The following is a 21,912-nucleotide window of genomic DNA, read 5'->3' on the forward strand; positions in this document are numbered from 1 at the left end:
TGTTTTTTGTGGCCTATTATGAAGGCATCTGGACTGTTTCGATGCCTGGGATCATTATAGTCAAGGACAACTCCAGCAGATGGAGGAGAGGCATTGTTCTGTGCCTGCCACGTGTCCAGAGTCGATTAGACGCAGCATCTGCTAGTTGCATCGTTAGGCGTCAGCGTGCTGCAAAGGGTCCCTAGGCTGGTGTTCGAGGTGCAGTGACTCGGTTCTAACATTTCGAGGCCGCACGTAATACAAATGGCCAGCTAATACTTGGTGCCGATAGACGATAGATGATTACACACCAGAGCCAGGCTGGGAGAGCCGGCCGGGACGAAGAAAGATTTTCTTGAAGGAAGGCCTCCTAGGGGGAGAAGGGGGTGTGCTTGAGACCTCGGATTTCAAATCGCTGTACATGTTTCTAATAGTTTCCAGATGTGTGGTGCCTTGAGTGAGCGCAGGAGAGGTGTAATTAAGGGTAATAGCAGCCAGCCCCGCTGGTAAGTGAGAACAGGAACGGCAGAGCCGGCCGCAGCGGACGTGGAGCGCTTGGCAACAGTTGGCTGTTCGGCTGTTCCACGGGGGGGACGCTCCGCCCCGGGCGCACGAGCGCTCGCAGCCCTGCTGGCGGCAGCGGCACCAGGCGGTGGTCAGCAGCCGGCAGAGGGACGCTGCTCCCCGCGCGCCAGAGACGCCAAGTCTGCGGGTGCTTTCCTCTCCGGGTTTCTATTCCTGTGGTGTCCTAGAACCCTCACATCTCATCTAAAAACTGTGCTTGGGGATGCTGCTGCCCAAATCGAGACTCAGCAAGGGCCTCCACACGTCCCAGTTTGGTGTGTTTCTTTTCGCGAGCTACACTGGTGTTTGCGGCGAGCGCACTTGCTGAGCCGGTGTGTTTCATCTCGTGTGCCTGACAGGTCGCTCGGATACTTGAAGTCTCGGAAGAGATGCGGAAGAGCATGGGCGTGAGCTCGGGCCTGGAACTCATTACCTTGCCTTATGGCCGCCAGCTGCGCCTGGACATAATTGAAAGGTGAGCAGTGCCGTCCCCCGCGCTTCCAGCGCCGCCACTTACACAGCAGCCAGGGGCCCAGGGCCGGCGCGGCCCGGAGCCCTTCCCTTCTCCCAGGGGCCTCAGCCACAGAACTCCCGGAGATGCACAAAGAGAGAGCACAGAGCAAGTCTGGGGACAAGGAACACGGTCCTGTCCGTGCCCCGGGAGGGAGTGGAGGACAGAAGAGACCGTGGGCCGTGCTAGCAGAAGTCACCCCTGCCGCCGCCCGGGGAACCCAACCTCTCGCCCCCCCACGGCCCCACCTCAGTGAGCGGAGGCTGCTCTTTCTCTTTGGAGTTCAAGGTCGCACTAGGAATAAGTGGGAGTTTGTGGGAAAGGTCAGGAAGAACAGAATCTGAACAGTGTTTTCTTTGCGAGGCGGGCAGGGGAGGGCGGCACTCAGGCCCCCCAGCCTCTGATGCCTTAGTGCCCCCTTCTTGCAGTCCCCGAGGAGCCAGGGCCCCTGCCGCCTGCTGAAACCCGCATGCCGGAGCCTCGGAGACTTAGAAATGAAAAAGAACTAGCGAGGCAGGTTTTTAAGAGAAGTGCCACACTAGATTCCCATGTCGCTGCAGACGCTGGACTTGTTGACACACATGAGAAGACCGTTGATTTGGGCAAGACTGCCTTGTTACCTTAAGTATCCTGTTTTTTCCAGCCAATTTCCTAATTGTCATGACACACACATGGGTTGTAATGGACACCCGGACGTTCTAGGTCATTAGTGCTGTCCAGTCCATTTTTCTGAGGTGGCTGAAATGTTTTTAGCTCATGACGGTAGCCACTAACCACAGGGGGCTATCGAGAGCCAGAAATGTGGCAACAGAGGAACAACTGTTGTATTTTACTGTTGACCGTTTTGCGTGTAAATAGCCATATGTGGCTGGTGGACAGCACAGCCCTAGGATGTCAGCCCCTCAGAAGGAAACGGTGCATTCCAGGGAGCCTGGGGCATCCGCACAGCCGTTTTCGAGGTTCCCGGGCCAGAAGGCAGATGAGCTGGCCCCCTTGCCCCTGTGGCTTTGGCTTCCCAGCCACGGAGAGAAAACACCCAGAATGCCGAATGAAGGGCTCCTGGGAGGCAGGCGGTTAGGACATGGTCCTTAGTTTTGTTCAAGCATCCTTTTTGTTTAATGCCTTTGGAGAATTGTGTGAATTTTCCTCCTTTTCCTACAGACTTTCCTAGATTCTAGCCTCTCTCTGCAGGCAGCCTTCCCCCCTCCCCAAACCCCAAGGGCCTGCTTTTCCACTCCACTAGTTTTGCCCTCTGTTGTTGCTGGGCCAGTGGTCAGTTTCAGCAGAGGTGAGCCGTGCTGCCACACGGCCCCATTGCTCATGCGAGGCATGTCGCACAAATCCCCCAGGTTCCAGGCTTTACTTCATCCGTGTGTCGTTGGGTATGTTGGACATGCGCTCGGGCCCAGGCAGAGGTCGGCAGGCTGGGGGCTCCTCCAGGCTGTTTTCAGACTTCCTCGCCTGTCTACATCTGTTTCCTCTTTTTCCTCATCGCCACTTCCCTGGGGCCTCTCCTTGCTGTGCTTCCTGTCCAGGGTGACCTGGGCGACCTGCCTCCTAGAGCCTGGGAGCAGGTTTCTTCCTTACACTGTGTACTAAAGAAAGGCCGAGGCGATAGCCATTTCGAAGGGTCAGATGACATCATCTTCTTGTGTTTGAGAATCAAATACAGACCACCCTTTATTTTTAACTTACACCTCACCCATTCTACACCGTCCTGCGTGGAGCTGTCCTTTGTACAACATTCAGCGCCGCCTCCTCTTACCATTCACCTGAGGGTCTGCCGCAGCCCTGCCACGCCGAGTAGATTTTCCTATAGTGCTGTATGTAAGAGGTTTTAGGTACACGTCGGTTGAATGAATGGATAGAATTACTCCGCTAACCCTTGATAGAAGTAGAGAACCTATCTTTTATTAAGGGCCGTTTAAAACATAGGAAGAAACAGTGAACAGAAGAATCAATTGAAGGCAACACGGGAAGTCAGTTTACTGTTAGTTAAAAGAAGCATCTGAAATGCTCAGCTCAATCTTAACACTGCATATAAGTAAGAAAATTCTTCAGTAAATTCAGCAAGCAATAAAAATATACTTTATGTTAGGATCCATTAATGAAGACATCAGGAAGAAGAGAGGGAAAAAGAGCTAGATAGAGACAGACTGACAAAATGGACCAGGTTGCAGAGAAAGATGTGCACAGAGACAGTTGTGGTCACAACTACCATTTGCTAGGGGCCTATCGGCAACGGGCACTCTAGTGATTGTGACAGCCCCACACCCTCTCTCCTTCTCACTGTTGCTCCTGGTTTTACAGTGAAGAAGTGGAGGAGTGGAGCAGTTAGGTAACAGCCTGTGGTCACATCTCGAGTAAGCACCACACACACACACACACACTCACACTCAGAGACAGCAGAGCTCATCACTTATTTCGTAATGACTAGAGAAAGGGGTAGGGCTAGCCACCTGACGAATCATGCCAGTGTTGGCTCAAGGCACTGAGAGTGAGCTCAACACCATGGGCCTCTGTGGGCACAGAAAGGAGAATGGCCGTGGAGTAACATCCTTGGCTGTGAACCTGGAGAACAAGTTGGCTCCGGAGTGTCAAAGACATGTCATATGTTGGTAACCATAGCTATGAACAGGGGCTTCACGTCCGGCATTGGTCCCACGGCCTGGAGGAAATTTAATGGACGCCATTCTGGCCCAATGCAGTCAACTCCCTGGTCCTGATTGAGGGAGAGAAGGAAAGGATTGCGGTCTATGCCGACTGCCATCAGCAGACTGCCCTACGACCCGGTTCATATTAGTCCTATTGTCATGTGGAGAAAAGATCACTCTGCTTCCTGTTGTGGGTCTGTGAGCTTGACCCAGGTAGTACAGGATGAGAAAAGGGAGGATTGTTGGCAGATACAAGATTTCTCTTTTATTAGGGTCTGACTTTACAGAGAAACTCCTGTCGGTCAATCATGTGGTCTTTGTCCACATCTCCATTCACCTTCCGGCCTCTTGACCAAGAGCCACGGACTCTCCATTATTAGTTCCTTATTCCTTTTTCTTTTCCAAGACCCGTCTTGTCGTCTGAGGTCAAGCATATTCTCATTTTGCTGTTCCTTCCATTCCCCAGTCCAGGCTGCACAGCGGAGGTGGCCCAGGGCTTCCCTGAGGATGGGATTCCCCAGCGTGTTCAGGGACCAGGGGTCTCCCCAGGCCTCTCGTGGTGGAAAGTACAAGGAGCCCCATGTACCTCTGAGCAGCTTCATCCCTAGAGGGCCTCTTCGTGCCCCCAGATGCAGGGTTGAACGTGGCCCTGTCCTGGGGTGTCTGTCCTTTCTGACTCTAACTAGTGCACCCTCTGAGGCCTACCCTGGGCCCTGCTGCTGTCAGTCCATGGGGGGGGGGGGGGGGTGTCTCGCCATTGAAATCGGCTGAGCTGCCGATTGTCTGAGCTGCCAGCACATCACAGGGCAAAACGGCACAAATCTAGTCCTTCTCCTGGCTGGTTTGTATCCCTTTCCCCCTAGTCCTGTCTGCCCTGGGCCTGACCACTGATCTCCTCCCTCCCAGACACAACACGATGGCCATCGGCATTGCAGTGGACATTCTGGGCTGCACGGGCACTCTGGAGGACCGAGCGGCCACCCTCAACAGGATCATCCAGGTGGCAGTGGAACTGAAAGACTCCATGGGGGACCTCTATTCTTTCTCGGCCATCATGAAAGCCCTGGAAATGCCGCAGGTAAATTTCCCCTGGATTAGTGCTCCCTGCGCGCCTGTGCGGCCTTGTGGTTCTGAAAGTGGATCTGCAAGCTCAGGCTTAGCAAATCACCCATGCTCTTAGTCTCGAAAGGTAGACTAAACCAAAGCTAAAGCAGTTCCTAAGTGTTCCAGCTCTGTTTTTAAAAATGGGATCATTTTGACAGCACTTTCTCCTTGGTGTTACAAGAGCCGTCCTCAAGAGCGATTAGTATTCCTTAACCAATTAGGATGATACATCTGGCTACCGTGTGTCGTAAAAGAGAGAGACTGTTCCATCTGTGTCACCAGACATTTGGGGAGCTTATCTCTGAGAATCCCCAGAGTGGTTTGTTTCAAAATTATGTTCCTCGAGTCACCTAAAAAAGACGTCTGTTAAAAAATTTAGATTTCTAGCCTATCTACCATTATCACCCCCTAATTAGAGTTTCTGAAGTCGGGCACTTTGAATTTATCTGCTTGGATGGATTTTTAGGATTAGTGTCAAACCTGAAAGCTGTATTTAAATCAAATGGACTGTATAGAGGAAAGTCGTTCTGTCGTCTTGACTGCCCGGAGTCAGCTTCCCATTTCTGTTCTGCCCCACAAGCCCGAGATGTTTGTAATATCGCCCTCAGGGCCCTCCAGTCCTACAAACCCAGTCTGCAACCAGTAACACCAAAACCACTGGGCATTTAGCTTGGCTGTTTCCTAGCTACAGACTGTCGCTGGAAGCCTGCTGGGCGCTCACGGAAAATCCGCCGCTGCTGCTAGGGAAGACGCCACAGTCACATGACCTGCCAGTCAGAGCATGTTAGGAGCCTCATTTCCTGGCATTAAAGCAAGGTCACTTTAAAGACAAGCTGAAAAACTTAGGGCCTCACCAGGAAATTCTGCGGGGAATCAGTTCCAATTACAACATCCTGAGAGTTTGAAAACTCCTTAGACGCACAGGCATTTTGCAGGATCCATGTTCGAAATAAGCAAATACAGCTGTATTTTCATGATACGCTGACTCCTAGAATAACAGGGGTTATAATTTTTCATTCAAGTGTTTTTAATTTGCATCATATTTATTTCTTCTTATCCAAAACGGCCTATAATTTCGGAAAGCTGAGGCAACAGGCTAAGCCGTGTGCAGCCCTCCAGCCCAGAGTTTCCTCTGAGAGTAGTCAAGAGCAGGTTTGTGGGAGCGTGTGCTTGCCGTCCACGACCTCACACTCCACGGTTAGGGACTTCTGCCCACGTACCGTAATGCGCCTGTGCAGGGGGCTCCCTTGCCTCCCGCAGCCTCAGACTCTTCCCTGCTGGAGCACTCCGCAGTGAGGGCATGCAGTCCTCCCGCGGATTCCGCAGTGAGCTAGGGCACTGCCGGGGGAGGGCTGTGGCAGACCCGGGGAAGGCTGAGAGGGGAATCCCGCCACTCCTGTGTGTCATCATCCAAACTTGACCCTGTACTACAGGCTCACGTGCCTTCTCTTCTCAGCCTCTAATATCAAGAAAGAGCATCCAGCAGATGGGCCCAGATGAGAGACCAGGGCTGCTTCGGGAAAGGCAGATGCTTCAGGGAGGGAAAAAGAAGGGACAGTGAGAAGAGAGAGGTGCAGGGGGTGGGGGGGTCGGGTGGCCAGAGGAAGACAAATGGCCTTCTTTCTGTCCCAGCAGACCTGCTGGTGCCGATCGCTTCTCTCCTTCCTCCGGGAAGACGCAGCTCTTAGAGGCCAAGGGAATGAATCTCTCCTCTGTCACTTACCAGCTATAAAACCTGGAGAAAGTTAACTGTTCTCTTTTGGTTTCTGATCTGTAAAATGAGGCCGAAATACTGCCTCATAGGGCATTGGAGGGTTAAGTGAAATTCTTCAAATACCTGACACAAAGTTGGCGCTCATTCCCCAAATATTAGGGCCCTTCCTCTTTCTTATTTCATGTGAAAAAAAAAAACAACAAACTTCAGACACTTGGGCTTACTGGTTTTATGGTATGAGGGGGGTTGTCTGTCTTGGGGCAGACAGAGTCAGTGGCGTATGTCAGCATTGACTGAACTGTTCTAAAAGAAATGAAAAGGAATGAGTAGTGTGGCATCACGTGATCTGGGCAATCTGTGTGTCTCAGACATTATTACGTACAAGGAAATTAAAATGCTACACATTATATTCCTACATGCTTTCATCAGTATAACCTCTGTGGACAGTTGGCAATTCCCATCAACATTTAAAATACATGTAATTCTTTGACCCAGTAGTTCCTTCTGGAAATTTATCCTACAAATATTTTCACACACATACACATATGCAAAATCTTCACAAGAAAATTTTTTGATAGAAAAAAGTTTGTAAGACTCTTCTCTGTGGGAAACTAGGTAAACAAGTTTATCTGTAAAGTGGAACATCATATAAAAGTTTAACAAAATAAGGCTGTTCTATGCTGTTTTATACATACTTGAATGATTTCCAAGCAAAAAACCAAAAAATGTGTAAAGTATGATATGCCTTTTATTTTAAAGTGGGGTGTATGTGTGGACGCACAGATACGTGAACACACGCAGGAACCTGATAAGGAGCTGTCCCTGGGCTGGGCCGTTAGAGTACAGAGCGGAGGGGCGGGCACAGGGATTAGCCTTTCTCTATACGCTGCTTTCAACTGCTTTGACTTGATTTTATAAAAAGAGCCTCTTCCAAAATGATGACACCTTTCTTTCTTCCAGATCACAAGGTTAGAGAAAACGTGGACTGCCCTGCGGCACCAGTACACCCAAACTGCCATCCTCTATGAGAAACAGCTGAAGCCTTTCAGCAAGATCCTGCATGAAGGCAGAGGTGAGCCCGGGGTCAGCGCGAGTGCACGCGGTGGCCGCCCCATGTGTGTCTGTGAGACCGTTAGGTCCTGTCTGCTCTGGTTTGATCGAAGCCTTGAGCAGGACATTTCATGAGATCCAAGTTATCTGTAGGATTGTTGATGGATCATCGAGGCTTTTATCAGATGACAGCGTCTTTTCTAGAAGAACTGCAGTTGCTAAAACAGGACATGGGCTACCAGTCACCTCACTCCATGCTTACCTTTCTTGAGGCGTAACGTCTGTAACATTATGTTAGTTGTCGGTGGACGATGTAACGAGTCCGTGTGTGTACTACAAAGTGATCGCAGTCCAGTTCACACCCACATCATATATGGTTATAAAATTTTTCTTTCTTGTGATGAGCTCTCAGGAGCCACTCTCTTGGTTACGTTCAGGGGTGCAGGGCAGTATCATTAACTGTAGTCGCTGCGCTGCACGTTACCTCCCCGTGACTTACTCACTTTATACTTGCAAATGTGTATCTTTTGACCCTCCCACCCATCTTGCCCACCCCTGACCCCCGCCTCAGGCCGCCACCAATCTGTTCTCTATATGCGTGAGCTGAGGGGTTTTATTTTTTTAGATTCTGCATACAAGTGAGATCATACAGTATTGCTCTTTTTCTGTGACATATTTCACTTAGCAGAATGCCCTCAAGTCCATTCATGTTGTCAAACAGCAGGATTTCGTTTATTTTTATGGCTGAATAATATTCCATTGTGTGCGTGCGTGTGTGTGTGTGTGTGTGTGTGTATTTAGTTATAAATACTTATAATTATACCACATTATCCATTCCTCCATTGGTGGACACTTTGGTTGTTTCCCTCTCTTGGCTGTTGTGAATAATGCAGTGAACATGGGGTGCAGATATTTTTTTTGAGTTAGTATTTTTGTTTTCTTCAGATAAAGAGCCAGAAGTGGGCCTGCTAGATAATATGGTAGTTCCATTTTTAATTTTTTGAAGAATCTCCGTACTATTTTCTATAGTGGCTGTACTAATAACGCCTGCCAACAGTACTCGAGTGTTCTCTTTTTTTCCACATCCTTTCCAGCACTTGCTACTTCTTGTCTTTTTGCTATAGCCTTTCTAATGGGTGTGAGGTGATATCTCATTGTGGTTTGATTTGCATTTCTCTCATGTTGAGCACCTTTCCATGTACCTCTTGACTATCTGCATCTCCTCCGGCAAAAAGTCTATTCAGATCTTCTGCCTTTTTCATTGGATTTTTTTTCTTCTGTTGACTTGTGTGAGTTCCTTATATATTTTGCAAACAGATGATTTGCAAATATTTTCTCCCATTCAGTAATTTGCCTTTACATTTTGTTGATGGTTTTCTTTGCTGTACAGACGCTTTTTAGTTTGATGTAGCCCTACTTAGTGATTTTTGCTTTTGCTGTCTTTGCTTTTGGTGTCAGAAAAAAAAAATCATCACCAAAACGAATGTTATGGAGCTTCTGCCTATGTTTTCTTCTAGGAGTTCTGTGGTTTTAGGTCTCATATTCAAGTGTTGAATCCATTCTGAGTTGACATTTGTGTATGGTGGAAGGTAGTGTCCCATTTTCTTTATTTTACATGTGGCTCTCCAGTTTTCCCAGCATCATCTATTGGAGAGACTGTCCTTTCCCCACTGTATGTTCTTGGCTCCTTTGTCATAAATAAATTGGCCGTAGGTGCATGGGTTTATTTCTGGACTCTATTCTGTTTCACTGATGTGTCTATTTTTATGCTAATACCATACTGTTTTCATTACTATAGCTTTGGAATCTAGTTTGAAACCAAGGAGCATGATACCTCTAGCTTTGTTCTTCTTTCTTAAAACCCCTTTGGCTATTCGGGGTCTTCTGTGGTGCCCCCATATTTTAGGATTGTTCTATTTTTGTGAAAAATGCCATTGGAATTTTATAAGGATTGCATTGAATCTGTAGATTGCTGTAGGTAGTATGGACATTTAAACAATATTAACCCTTCCAAACCATGAACACAGAATATCTTTCCATTTGTTTGTGTCTTCTTCAATTTCTCTCATCAGTGTCATATAGTTTTCAGTATATAGGTCTTTCAGCTCCTTGGTTAAATTTATTTCTAGGTATTTTATTCTTTTTCATGTAACTGTAAATGGGATTGTTTTCTTAATTTCTACTTCTGGTAGCTCATTGTTAGTGTATGGATGTTCAGCAGACTTTTGTATATTAATTTTGTATTGTGCAACTTGACTGACTTCGTCTATTAGTTCTAACAGTTTTTGATGGAGTTTTTGTTTTCTGTATATAATGTCATCTATAAATAGTGACAGCTTTACTTCTTTCCAATTTGGATGTCTTTTATGTTTTTCTTGCCCATTTGCTCTGTCTAGGACATCCAATACTATGTTGAATAAAAGTGGTGAGAGTGGGCATCCTTGTCTTGACCCTGATCCTAGAAAAAAAGGTTTCAGCTTTTCAACCTTGAGTATTACCTGTGGGTTTGTCAGATATGACCTTTATTATGTAGAGGTATGTTCCTTCTATACCTACTTTGTTGAGAGTTATCATGAATGGATGTTGAATTTTGTCATATCCTTTTTCTGCATCTGTTGAGTTGATCATATGATTTTTAAAAAAAAAACGATTTTGAGAGCGAGCGAGCACAGGAGCAGTGGGGAGGGGGAGAGGGAGAGGCAGACTCCCCACTGAGCAGGGAGCCCGATGCAGGGCTCCATCCCAGGAGATCATAACCTGAGCCAACGACAGAGGCTTAACCAACTGAGTCTCCCAGGCACCCTGATCGTATGATTTTTTTTTAATTGTTCATTTTGTTAAGGTGGCATATCATATCGGTCGATATGCAGATGTTGACCCATCCCTGCATCCCTGGAATAAATCCTTCTTGATCATAGTATATGATCTTTTTTAATGTATTATTGAATTCAGTTTGCCAGTATTTTGTTGAGGATTTTTGCATCGATGTTCATCAGGGATATTGGCCTGTAATTTTCTTTTCTTGTGGTGTCCCCCTCTGGTTTAGGTAATGGTAGCCTCATAAAATGATTTTGGAAGTGTCCCTTCCTCTTCTATTTTTTGGAAGAGTTTGAGAAAGATTGGTATTAATTTATGTTTGGTGCAGTTTACCAATGAAGCCGTCTGGTCCTGGGCTTTTTTGTTTGGGAGGTTTTTGATTACTGATTCAGTATCCTCACTGGTAATTGGTCTGTTCAGATTTCCTATTTCTTCATGATTCAGTCTTGGTAGGTTGCATATTTCTAGGAATGTATTCATTTCTTCCTAGATTGTCCAATCTGTTGGTGCGTAATTGTTCATAGTAGTCTTTTATGAGCCTTTGTTCTCTGTGGTATCAGCGGAAACTTCTCATTTCTGATTTTTTTGTGTCTTTCTTTCTTGATGACTGTAGCTAAAGGCTTGTCAATTTTGTTTATCTTTTCAAAGAATCAGCTATTAGGTTCCTTGATATTTTCTTTTGTCTTTTTAGTCTCTTTCATTTATTTCTGCTCTGATCTTTGTTTTCTTCATTCTACTAACTTTGGGCTTTGTTCTTTCTCTAGTTTCTTGAGGTGTAAAATAGCATTTTTTGAGCTTTTCCTTCTTTCTTGAGGTAGACATTTCTCAGTATGAATTCTAGTCTTAGAACTGCTTTTGCTGCACCCCAGATAAATTTTGGTATGTTTCTCCATTTTCATTACTCTGAAGGTATTTTTGTTTTATTTCTCCTTTGACCCACTGGATGTTGTTTAATCTCCACATATTTGTAAATTTTACAGTTCTCTTCATGTAATTAATTTCCAGTTTCATATCACTGTGGTCAGAAAAAATGCTTGATAGGATTTCAGTCTTCTTAAGAGTTGTTTTGTGACATACCACATGATCTACCTTGGAGAATGTTCCACATGCACTTAAGAATATGTATTCTGTTGCTCTTGGATGGAATACTCTGTATATATTTGTGAAGCCCATCTGGTCTAACGTGTTGTTAAGGCCAATATTTCCTTACTGATTTTCTGTCTGGATATCCTATCCAGTAAGTAGTGTATTAAAGTCTCCTATTATTATTGTATTGTCTGTTTCTTCCTTTAGGTCTGTTAATATTTGCTTTATATATTTAGGTGCTCCTATGTTAGATACATAAATAATTACAAATGTTATATTCTCTTATATTGCTCCTTTTTTTGTTTCTTACTGCAGTCTTTGTTTTAAAGTCTTGTTTGTCTGATGTAAGTATAGCTACTCAAACTTTCTTTTGGTTTCCACTTGCATGATTATCTTTTCCATCTCTTCACTTTCAGTCTGTGTGTACACTTATATCTGAAGTGAATCTCTTGTAGGAAGCATAAAGATGGGTCTTTTTTTATCCATTCAGTTACTGTATGTCTTGATTGGAAAATTTAGTCCATTTACATTTAATTGTTGATAGGTATGTATTTTTGCTGACTATTTTATCCTTCCTCTCTGCTCATTTCTTCTTCTCTTGTTCTCTTTGTGGCTTGATGGTTTTCCTTAGTGCTATGCATGGATTCCTTTCTCTTTATCTTTTGTGTATCTTCTGGAGGTTTTTGCTTTGTGGTTACCCCAAGGCTTACATATAACAACTTCTACCAGTCTGTTATTGAAGTTGATACCAACCTAAGTTTGAATGCATTCTAAATCTGCACAATTTTACTCCTTCCCCACGTTTTGTTTCTGATGTCACATTTTACATCTTTTTATCTGTGTTCCCTAATTGTAGTTAGGTTTACCACTTTTGTCTTTTAACCTTCATACTAACTTTATAAGTGATTAATCTACTTTTACTGTCTATTTACTTTTACCATTGAGATTTGTATTTTTACATGTTTTGTTACTAATTAATGCCCTTTCTTTTCAGCTTACAGAAGTCCCATTAACATTTCTTATATAGCTGGTTTAGTAGTAATGAACCCCTTTATCTTTTATTTGTTTCAAAAACTCTATTTCTCCTCCAATTCTGAATGATAGCTTTGCCAGATAGAGTATTCTTGGTTGAAAGTTTTTTTTTTCTTTTAGCACTTTGAATACATTGTGCCACTTTCTTCTGGGCTCTAGAGTTTCTGCTGAAAAATATGCTGATAGAGTCTTATGGGGGTTCCCTTGTACATTACAAGTTGTTTTACTCTTAAAATGTTAAAAGTTAAAGAAAAGAAAAAAATCTTTATAATATGTCTTGGAGTGGATCTTATTTGTAACTCTCTGGGCTTTCCTGGATCTGGAGGATTTTAGCCATTATAAGTTTTCTGCTCCTTTCTCTTTTCTTCTAGGACCCTTATAATGCAAATGTTAGTTTAAGGGATTTATGGAACATCATCAAGCAGATTATCTTCACTTTTTTCATTCTTTCTTTGATTATATGAGTTCCATTATCTTGTCTTTGAGTTCACCAATCCTTTCTTCTGCTTCATATAGTGTGTTGAATCCCTCTACTCTAATTTTCAGTTGTTTTCTTTAGCTCTGTGACTTCTATCTCTTAAAGTTCTTGCTGCGTTTATCCTTTCCCAAATTCAGTGATCATCTTTATGACCATTATTTTGAACTCTTTATCAGGTAAGTTACCTGTTGCCATTTCATTAAAGATTTTTCTGAGGTTTTCTCTTATTCTTTTTCTTCATTTTGCTTGACTCTTTGTGTTGGTTTCTGTGCATTAGCTAAAACAGCCACCTCTCCCAGGCTTGAAGAAGTGGCCTCATGTAGGAGATGAACATTGTCATTCAACGCTGGTCTAGTTCTTGGTTGTCTCTCTCTAAGCAGTCTTTTATTTTTAATGGCTCCCAGGAGTTGAGGATATGCCAAGACCTGTCAATGTTCCAAAGGGGAGGGTCTTAGCATCTAGATTCAGGCCAGTTGGAAACCAGACCCTCAAGGATCAGTTTTTTAAATTATGCAAATATATATAGTCTTGTGGGAATGCAAGCATAAGCCCCATTGGCCACCACAGCTGGGTGATGTGGAGGTGTCCCACGGGTGGCAGTGGCACCAAAAAAAAAAAAAAAAAAAAAAAAATTCAAGTGTATCAGCTAGTATCAGGAAGCTGTAGCAAGGCAGAGGGAGAGTGCAAGGATGGTGTTCACCAGCCTACATTACCTAAGAGCATCTCTATAGGCCTCTAGTTGTGTGCCAAATGTGAAGCCTGCCTCTCAGGCTCAAGCAAATAGGCCTCTTTTATAGAAAGACTGGGGGTGTATTTCAGTCTGCTGTCTGTGCCGTGCCCTAAGGGTGCCTGCCTAGAGTTGTGTTTCCAATTGTTACACAGGATTTGCAGTTCCTCTAGCCTTCACAGCCAGGTTATCAGGGGTGTATCATGGGGAGCACCTGCAAAAACTGAGGCACCAAATGTGTATAAAAGCTCCCCTCTGGACACTGGCACTATGGAATTTGGCAGAGGGAGCATATAGATGGTGCCTGCAGGAAGAAAGAAAAAAATGATGGCACCTGCTGGCTAGAATAAGGCAACGAGCATGAAGATGGTACCTTCCAGCCATCAGGCCCCTAGATGTGTGCTAAGTTAGCCTGCCCCTCAGACCAACACTTCAAGATTAGCAAATGAGCACCTTCAATCCGCTGCCTCCGTGCTCTGCCTGGTGCAGGTGAGTCTGAGCACACAAGCCCTTGAAGAGCTCTTTCTCACTTTGTTACAGCCTGTGGGTCTAGTGGACCTGAGCAGGGTTCATTTTCAAAGCTAGATGTTTTAGGGGCTCAGCTCTTAGGTGCAGGTCTTAAAAGTTGGGGTGGCCAAATGTGGGGTTCAAACCCTTTGTTCCTCAGGGAGAAAGCTCCAGGTTTTGAGTTCTCTCCCAGTTGTGCCAAGATTGAGGTTTATGGAGAGATTGGGTCCTGGCCTCTCCTACCTGCTTTGGTGTGGACCTTGTTTACCTGATACTAGGAGTTGCTCAGTTTTTAGGTTTTTTTCAGAGGAAGTTCCATATTTAGCTGCAGATTCAGTGTGTCCACCGGAGGAGTCTCTTCCTACGTCACCATCTTGAATTGGAACTCTCTTGCTTAACTTTGAAAAAAAAAATACAACATGGAAAACTTTACCCCGTTTTTCAGAGTCTACGTGTGTTCCCCCCAACAAAATATCAGTCCCACTACTGATGCCTCTTGTGACCCTGATGGAGCGCCAGGCTGTCACTTTTGAAGGAACTGACATGTGGGAAAAAAATGATGAAAGCTGTGAGATTATGCTGAACCACTTGGCCACAGCCCGGCTCATGGCAGAAACTGCAGACAGCTACCGGATGAATGCTGAGAGGATCCTGGAAGGTAAGAGTAGTTTTCTGTAAGCCACTCTACTCTGCATAATAATTAGAATGAAGGAACAAAAGGGCATGAATGCTCTCAGGAAAAGACAAAGTAGGAAAGATTAAGGCATGGAATTCCCTTTCTTATGATTGATCATTACTTCCTCTTAGTCCCTAAGCGACTTAAGAATCCTGTTTCTCCTTTTCAGTGTGTGCTGTTGTGTCAGTGACATAGAATAAACTGAGAGGGTCAATAAGGAATTGGTCGGCTTGCCTACCATTAGTACTTCTGGTTGGAGCTATGTGACGGTGGGCCGACAGGAGGGGTTAGAGTTCTAGGTGACTTCACTTATCTGCATTCCTATTTCTTCCTACATCGGGAGGTGAGCGTCCCGGTTTTTAGCATCAGAGGGTCCAACACAGGCATTATGGAGAGAGCTTGGAGAAAACTATAAACCATGAGTATTTAGGTTTGGATTAGTGTAAAGTGTGTCTTAAGGAATGACCAACTAGGCTGAAGGAGGTGGATATAGGTGGGAAGGCCTTCTATGTAGGACTCTGGCTGAGGAAGAGCCTGTGTAGGGTTTTAAACATGGGATAGTGTCATGAGATGGTCAGATTTGTGTTTTAAATTTGGCGTCTGCTTGTGGGAGAGCTGAAGGCTTGCAGGCAAAAAGATCATTTAGGAAGCACAATAAGAAGGAGGGCTTTACCCCAAGGTGGTTATCAGGAATGATTATGTTCTCTTCATGGGCCCCAAGTTTCACCCATAAGGTCAAGAAAGAACTACATAGGGCAGGAGGGGCCTATTTATTTCATCCTAAAACAAAAGTTATTGCTCCAGAACCAGAATTTGGCAGTTTACACTCTTATCTGCTGTAGGGTTAAGAACTACATACCTCTTTCAGTTTTTTCCTCAGAAAGTTCCCTAGGGTTGGCAGCTTAGGATTCAGAAAAGAAAAGCACCTAATTCAATTCACCAGATATTAGAGTGCCTGCTTATACAAAGCTAATAACTATATTACGTTGGATGTTGCCTAAGCCAATATATTAGGAGGGGTTTTGAGAAAAGGGCTTTAAGCTGCTCTACAGCAAATCCCTTTAAAGGTATCTAATGGCATTTCTCAGTTAATCCTGCTACAGGTTTATGTAGCAAGTTTCCATTGCTGCAAGTAACTATGAACCAGTAATGGCAGAGATTTGCTCACCAACATACACCCAGCCCAAGGCAGGGACTCAAAGCATATTAACTGAATGATTGGAAGTCATTGTCTGGCCTCTGGTATGTTATCTGTCAGAGATATTCTGGCATGACAGGGAAGGATGGACTAGAAGGCTTCTATTATTTTCTTCACAAAGATCCTATAAATCTAGATGGTAGAAATAGATTTAAAGACAGAGCAGATTAATCCAGCAGGAACCAAGGATGAGAACCACGTGCCTATATGACACTTTGGCTAGAAGTTTCTACCTCTCAAATAAAGAGTTGAGTATCCTTGGCTTTAAGTAGACAGGCACATCTTCTCTTATGTAACAGAAGAGAGTCACGAAACAGATCACACATATGGCTGTCCATATATTTTTGAGAAAGGTGCCAATGTAATTCATTGGATACAGTCTTTCAACAAATGGTGCTGGAACTACTGAATATGCTATGCAAAAGAAAAAATGAATCCTGATCCTTACCTCATACTATACACACTAATCAATACGAAATGGATCATAGGTCCAAATGTAAGAGCTTAAGTGTAAAGCTCGTATAAGATAACATAGGGGAAATTCATTGTGCCCTTGGATTAGGAAAGCTGTTTTAGGACACAAAAAGCATGAACCATAAGAAAAAATTTTGATTAAATTTTGCTCTTCAAAAGACAGCATTAAGAAAGTGAAAAGGCAAACCACAGACTAGAAGAAAATATCTGCTAAACATTTACCTGATAAAGAATTCTTACAACTCAATGAGAAGACAAACTATATTTGAATAGACAATACACCAGAGAAGATCTGCAAATGACAAATAACTACATGGAAAGATGTTTAAAGCATTAGTCATTAGGGAAATGTAAATTTAAACCACAATGAGACAATACCACATACTGTCTAGAATGGTTACAATTTAAAAAGAATGGTAATACTGAGGCACCTGGGGGCTCAGTTGGTTAAGCGTCTTACTTTTCATTTCAGCTCAGGTCTTGATCTCAGGGTCATGAATTCAGGCCCCATGTTGGGCTCCACACTGGACACGGAGCCTACTTAAATACTAAGATTTGGCAGCTTATGGAGAAACTGGAGCTGGTGACAATATAAAATGGTTCAACCATTTTGGAAGAGTTTGACAGTTTCTTTGAAATAAACGTATTTACCATATGACCCAGTAATTCCTAGAGAAATGAAAACACATGTCCACACACAGACTTACATACAGATGTTTACAACATTATTCGTAACAGCCAGAAACAATCCTAATGTCCATCTGTGAATGGATAAACAAAATGTGGAATGTCCGTATAACTGAGTGCACTCAGCAATAAGGAATGAATTGCTAACCTGCAACAATATGGAATAGTTTCAAAAACATGGTGCTAAATAAAAGAAACCAGACATAAAGTCCGCATTGTATGATTCCATTTATATCAAGTTTCTAGAAAAGGCAAAACAATAGCAACATAGAGCAAAGAGGTACTAGGTAACTTTCTAGGGTGATGGAAATGTTCTAAAACTGGTGGTGATGGAGGTTTAACTTGTATAGGCTTACTATTATAGATCAAACTGCAGCTAAAATAGGTGAGTCATGACACAAATTATACATCAATAAATCTGTAAAAACAAAAGGTACTTTGAACACTCCTTCCCACAGTGGCTTGTGCACACGAATTTTATCCTATCATGTTTCAGTGAGTTTACTTGGTATTCCTTCTCTGAAGGTGTTCAGGTCCTTGAGGACGGGGCTCTGCCCTTTCCTTATATAAAACAGGGCCTATATTTTTCTTTGAGGGCATTTTTAAAGTTCTGATGTAAGATGAGGTTCATTTTGATCTGACTTTAGGCAAGTAGGTTTTCAGTCTATTGTCGACATTACCTTTGAAAACTGAAGTAACTGTTCTATTTTTATTAGGTTTTCAACCAGATGAAGAAATGAGTGAAATCTTCAAGACTGAATTTCAAATGCGATTGCTATGGGGCAGCAAAGGGGCACAAGTGAATCAGACAGAGAGATATGAGAAATTCAACCAGATTTTAACTGCCCTGTCACGTAAATTGGAACCTCCCCCTGTAAAGCAGGCAGAGCTTTGATAACTAACTCTCCAGAGAAACTTAGGATATTATTTGAAGCTTCTCCAGTTTCTTCTTTGGGAAGGCTTATCAGTTGATAAAGTAATGTGCAAATCTGACTGTGTACAAGCTTTTAGTATCCACAGGATATTAAACATGTAAATTGCACAGAGCACACTTATTTATGAATTGTTTAAAATTACTACTGATTTTAAAATGAAGATAATTTATTATGAAGGTAACTATTGCTAATGTTGATCAGCAAATTTAAGAGAAGACCTAGCTATGTTGGCCGGTTGCTTTCTTTTTTCTGAGGTATTTGACCATTTTAGTCTATATTCCTTGTCAGATAAGTGTAAATAGAAAAGACTTTAAAAGCATGAAACATTATGGAAGGTATCAGTTGTATGATATTCTTTAAATATGAGAAATGTAAATAGTCATATGAAAATATATCTTTTTGTGAAATGATTGTATCTGGTCTCTTTAATAACTTGTCATAGTACAGTAATTATACCTACCTTCCTGGGGTATCCTCTTCCCTAGATACTATATCCTAATAATAAACCAAAATTAAAGAGTGATATGGGAGACAGAGTGAATAGTGAGACAAGGTAGCCCTGGCTCCAGAAGACAGACCTAGGTTCATAGTGAAGCTGTGGTGCTTGCTAGCAGTTGGACTTTGGTCAAATTAACCCCATATTGTGCGCAGCACAGCACCTGATATAAAGTGAGTACCCAGATGCTAGTATGCTTCATGACATCACTTCATGCATTTGAAAATAAATAACCAACTGCTGAGCTTCCAATTCAAGATGGCGAAGCAGGAAAACCCTGAACTCATTTCTTCCATAGATGATACACCAAATCTATACCTATTTATAAAGCACTTTCTCCTAAAGAAGTGAGGGCTGACTGAATAGCTTCTGCACAACAGAGAACAGCGAGAGGGATGGTGACACAGTAACAAAGGGAACCCCTACTCCCAAAGCTGCAAACTACAGTGGGGAGGGATGGGGCTGAAGGACCACGAGCAGATATGTTTGCCCTGGGGTACAGAAAAGCCATGGTTTAAAACAGCAAGTAGAACATAAAGGAACCAGCCCTAGAACCCTGCCAAATAGTGGGGGAGCTGCTAGAACTCTAGAAGGTCAGAGGGACTGGTGAACACCACGGTTTATGTTTCCACCTTCACCTTGACAGTGCAGATAGAGCATGGTCCTGGCTCTGTAGCTGGCCTGCCACCTCAGTGAGCCCCAGGCCTCTACCCACACCAGCCCCAAATGCCCTGGGGTGCAGAAAAAAGCTGTAGTTTAAAAGAGCAACTAGAATATAAAAGATCCAGCCCTTGAACTCCACCAAAACGCAGAGAGCTGCTGTAATGCTTTCTGGTCAGAGGGGCTGGTGACACTGTTTACACTCTCCCTCCACTTTTATACTGTGGAAAGGAGCAGCCTACTGCTTCCACAAGCCCCTGCCTCTAGCCCACACCAGCCCAAGCCATCCCACCAGAGTGGCCTCAGTGTGCCACGTACTGGACACCCCTATAGCTCCAGCTGTGTCACCAAGGTGACACAGGCACAAAGCACCCCAGAACATTCCAGGCCCATGCCACTTTTGCTCCAAACGACTTGCTACAGCAGAATGTTCCAGGACATCCTAGCTCATGCCCCTTATGGCTCAGGGTGCCCCCTGTGTAAAATGACTTAGGACACTGGACTGCACCCCACTTTGGCTCAGTCACCCCACCAGAGCGCCTCCTTTGCAGAACACCCTGGGACACCCAAGCTTACACCCACTTTAGTTTCAGCTGCCTTGCCAGGGCTCCCTCTGCACAGAGTACCCTGGAACCCAAGGCTTGCACTAATTTCAGCTTCAGCTATCCTGCCAGGTGCCCTCTGCACAGAAAACCCTGGGACCACCCTGGCCCACACCCACTTCAGCTCTGGCCATGGCACCAGGGCAGCCCTAGCAGAGAATGCCCAGGACCCCTAGCCCATGCCAGCCACAGCTCCAGCCAACCAAAATCACCAGGCACACACAGTTTACACAGGGGACAACCATACACAAGACATTCCTTCAAATTTAGGAGATATAGCTGTTCCACCTAATGCACAGAAAGTCAACCAAAATGAGACAGAGGAATGTGCTCCAAACAAAAAAACAAGACAAAACCTTGGAAAAAGAACTAAATGAAACAGAGATAAGCAATATGCCTGATAAAGAGTTCAAAGTGATGGTCATAAAGTTGCTCACTGGACTGGATAGAAAAGAGGAATTCAGTGAGGATTTTAACAAAGAGACAAATATTTAAAAAGAAACAGAGTTGGAGAATACAATAACTGAAATGAAAACTACACTAGAGGGAATCAACAAGAGATTAGAGAATGCACAAGAATGGATCAGCAATGTGGAAGGCAGGTAGTAGAAAGCACCCAAGCTAATAGCAAAAATAAGAAAGAAAAAAAGAAAAAGAAAAAACAATCAGGATAGGTTATGGGATCTCTCGGACAACATCAGATAAACAAGTGTTCTCATTATGAGAGTCTCAGATGAGAAGACAGAAAGGGGAAGAACACTTAAAATAACTGAAAACCTCCCTAACCTGGGGAAGGAAATACACATCCAAGTCCAGGAAGCAAAGAAAGTTCTAAACAAGATAGGCCCAAGAAGGTCCACATCATGACACATAATAATTAACATGTCAAAGATTAAAGATAGATAATTCTACAAGCAGTGAGAAGCAAATAGTAACATACAAGGGAAACCCCATAAGTCCATCAGTTGATTTCTCATTGGAAACTTTGCAGGCCAGAGAGGAGTGGCAGGATACATTCAAAGTGCTGAAGGGAAAAAAGCTACAATCAGGAATACTCTGCCCAGCAAGGTTACCATTCAGAACTGGAGGACAAAGAGTTTCCCAGACAAACAAAAGTTAAAGGAGTTCACCACCACTAAACCAGCCTTATGAGAAATGTTAAAAAGAGACTTCTTTAAGTGGTAAAGAAAAGGCCATACTGAGAAATTATGAAAAAAAAAATGACATGAGTAAAAGCAAACATACAGTAAGGTAGTAATCACTTACAAAACTAGTATGAAGGTTCAAAGACAAAAGCAGTAAAACCAATTATATCTAAACAGTTGAGGGGAACTCATGAAATAAAAATATGTAAAATATAACAACATATACATAAAACATGTGGAGGAGAGGAGTAAAAATGAAGTTCTCTTACAATGTGTTCAAATTTAAGTGACCATAAACTTAAATATATGACGACTATATACTTAGGATGTTACATACAAATCGAAACCACAAACCAAAAACCTATGCTACACAAGAAATAAAGTGAAAGAAGGCCAAAAATAACACTAAAGAAAGTCATCAATCACAAGAAAGCAAGAGAACTACAAAAATCAGAAAACAATAAACAAAATGGCATTAAGTACATACCTATCAATAATTACTTTAAATGTAAATGGTCTAAATGCTCCAATCAAAATAACTGACTGTTACCTTTTCCTCTAGCTGGTTAAGTATGAGTTTTCTACGCTTACTTTCTAGGCTTTTGAGTTTGCAAAGGAGATACTTTCTAGTTTATCATTACCCCTCTCATTCTTTTTCTATTGTAAAAAATTTGAAATACAAGATTTTAAAATAACACATTTCAATCACTCTGCCACAAACTGCAAACACTTACCAATTTGCTTTTTCTTCCTGTCTTCTAAATAATTTGGGGATCATACAGAATATCCAACTTTTCTCAAACAAGTTACAAAAAT

The 21,912-nt window shown here is 43.4% G+C and overlaps 1 protein-coding gene across 2 annotated transcripts in view; it reads left to right on the forward strand.

Annotated features, from left to right (window-relative positions):
• The window catches only part of BCAR3 (BCAR3 adaptor protein, NSP family member), a 108,857-nt gene extending 90,262 nt beyond the window's left edge, over window positions 1-18,595 (forward strand). For both annotated transcript variants that reach the window (XM_040627021.1, XM_040627022.1), the window contains 5 exons: window positions 903-1,018; window positions 4,615-4,786; window positions 7,487-7,598; window positions 14,669-14,881; window positions 17,975-18,595. In XM_040627021.1, the coding sequence (XP_040482955.1) occupies window positions 903-1,018; window positions 4,615-4,786; window positions 7,487-7,598; window positions 14,669-14,881; window positions 17,975-18,153 (792 nt within the window). In that variant the 3' untranslated portion in view covers window positions 18,154-18,595. The remainder of the gene's footprint in view (window positions 1-902; window positions 1,019-4,614; window positions 4,787-7,486; window positions 7,599-14,668; window positions 14,882-17,974) is intronic.
• Window positions 18,596-21,912: the final 3,317 nt, after the last annotated feature.

The sequence above is a fragment of the Ursus maritimus genome, unplaced genomic scaffold (assembly GCF_017311325.1).
Source record: "Ursus maritimus isolate PB19 unplaced genomic scaffold, ASM1731132v1 scaffold_12, whole genome shotgun sequence".
In the NCBI taxonomy this organism is placed as follows: domain Eukaryota; kingdom Metazoa; phylum Chordata; class Mammalia; order Carnivora; family Ursidae; genus Ursus; species Ursus maritimus.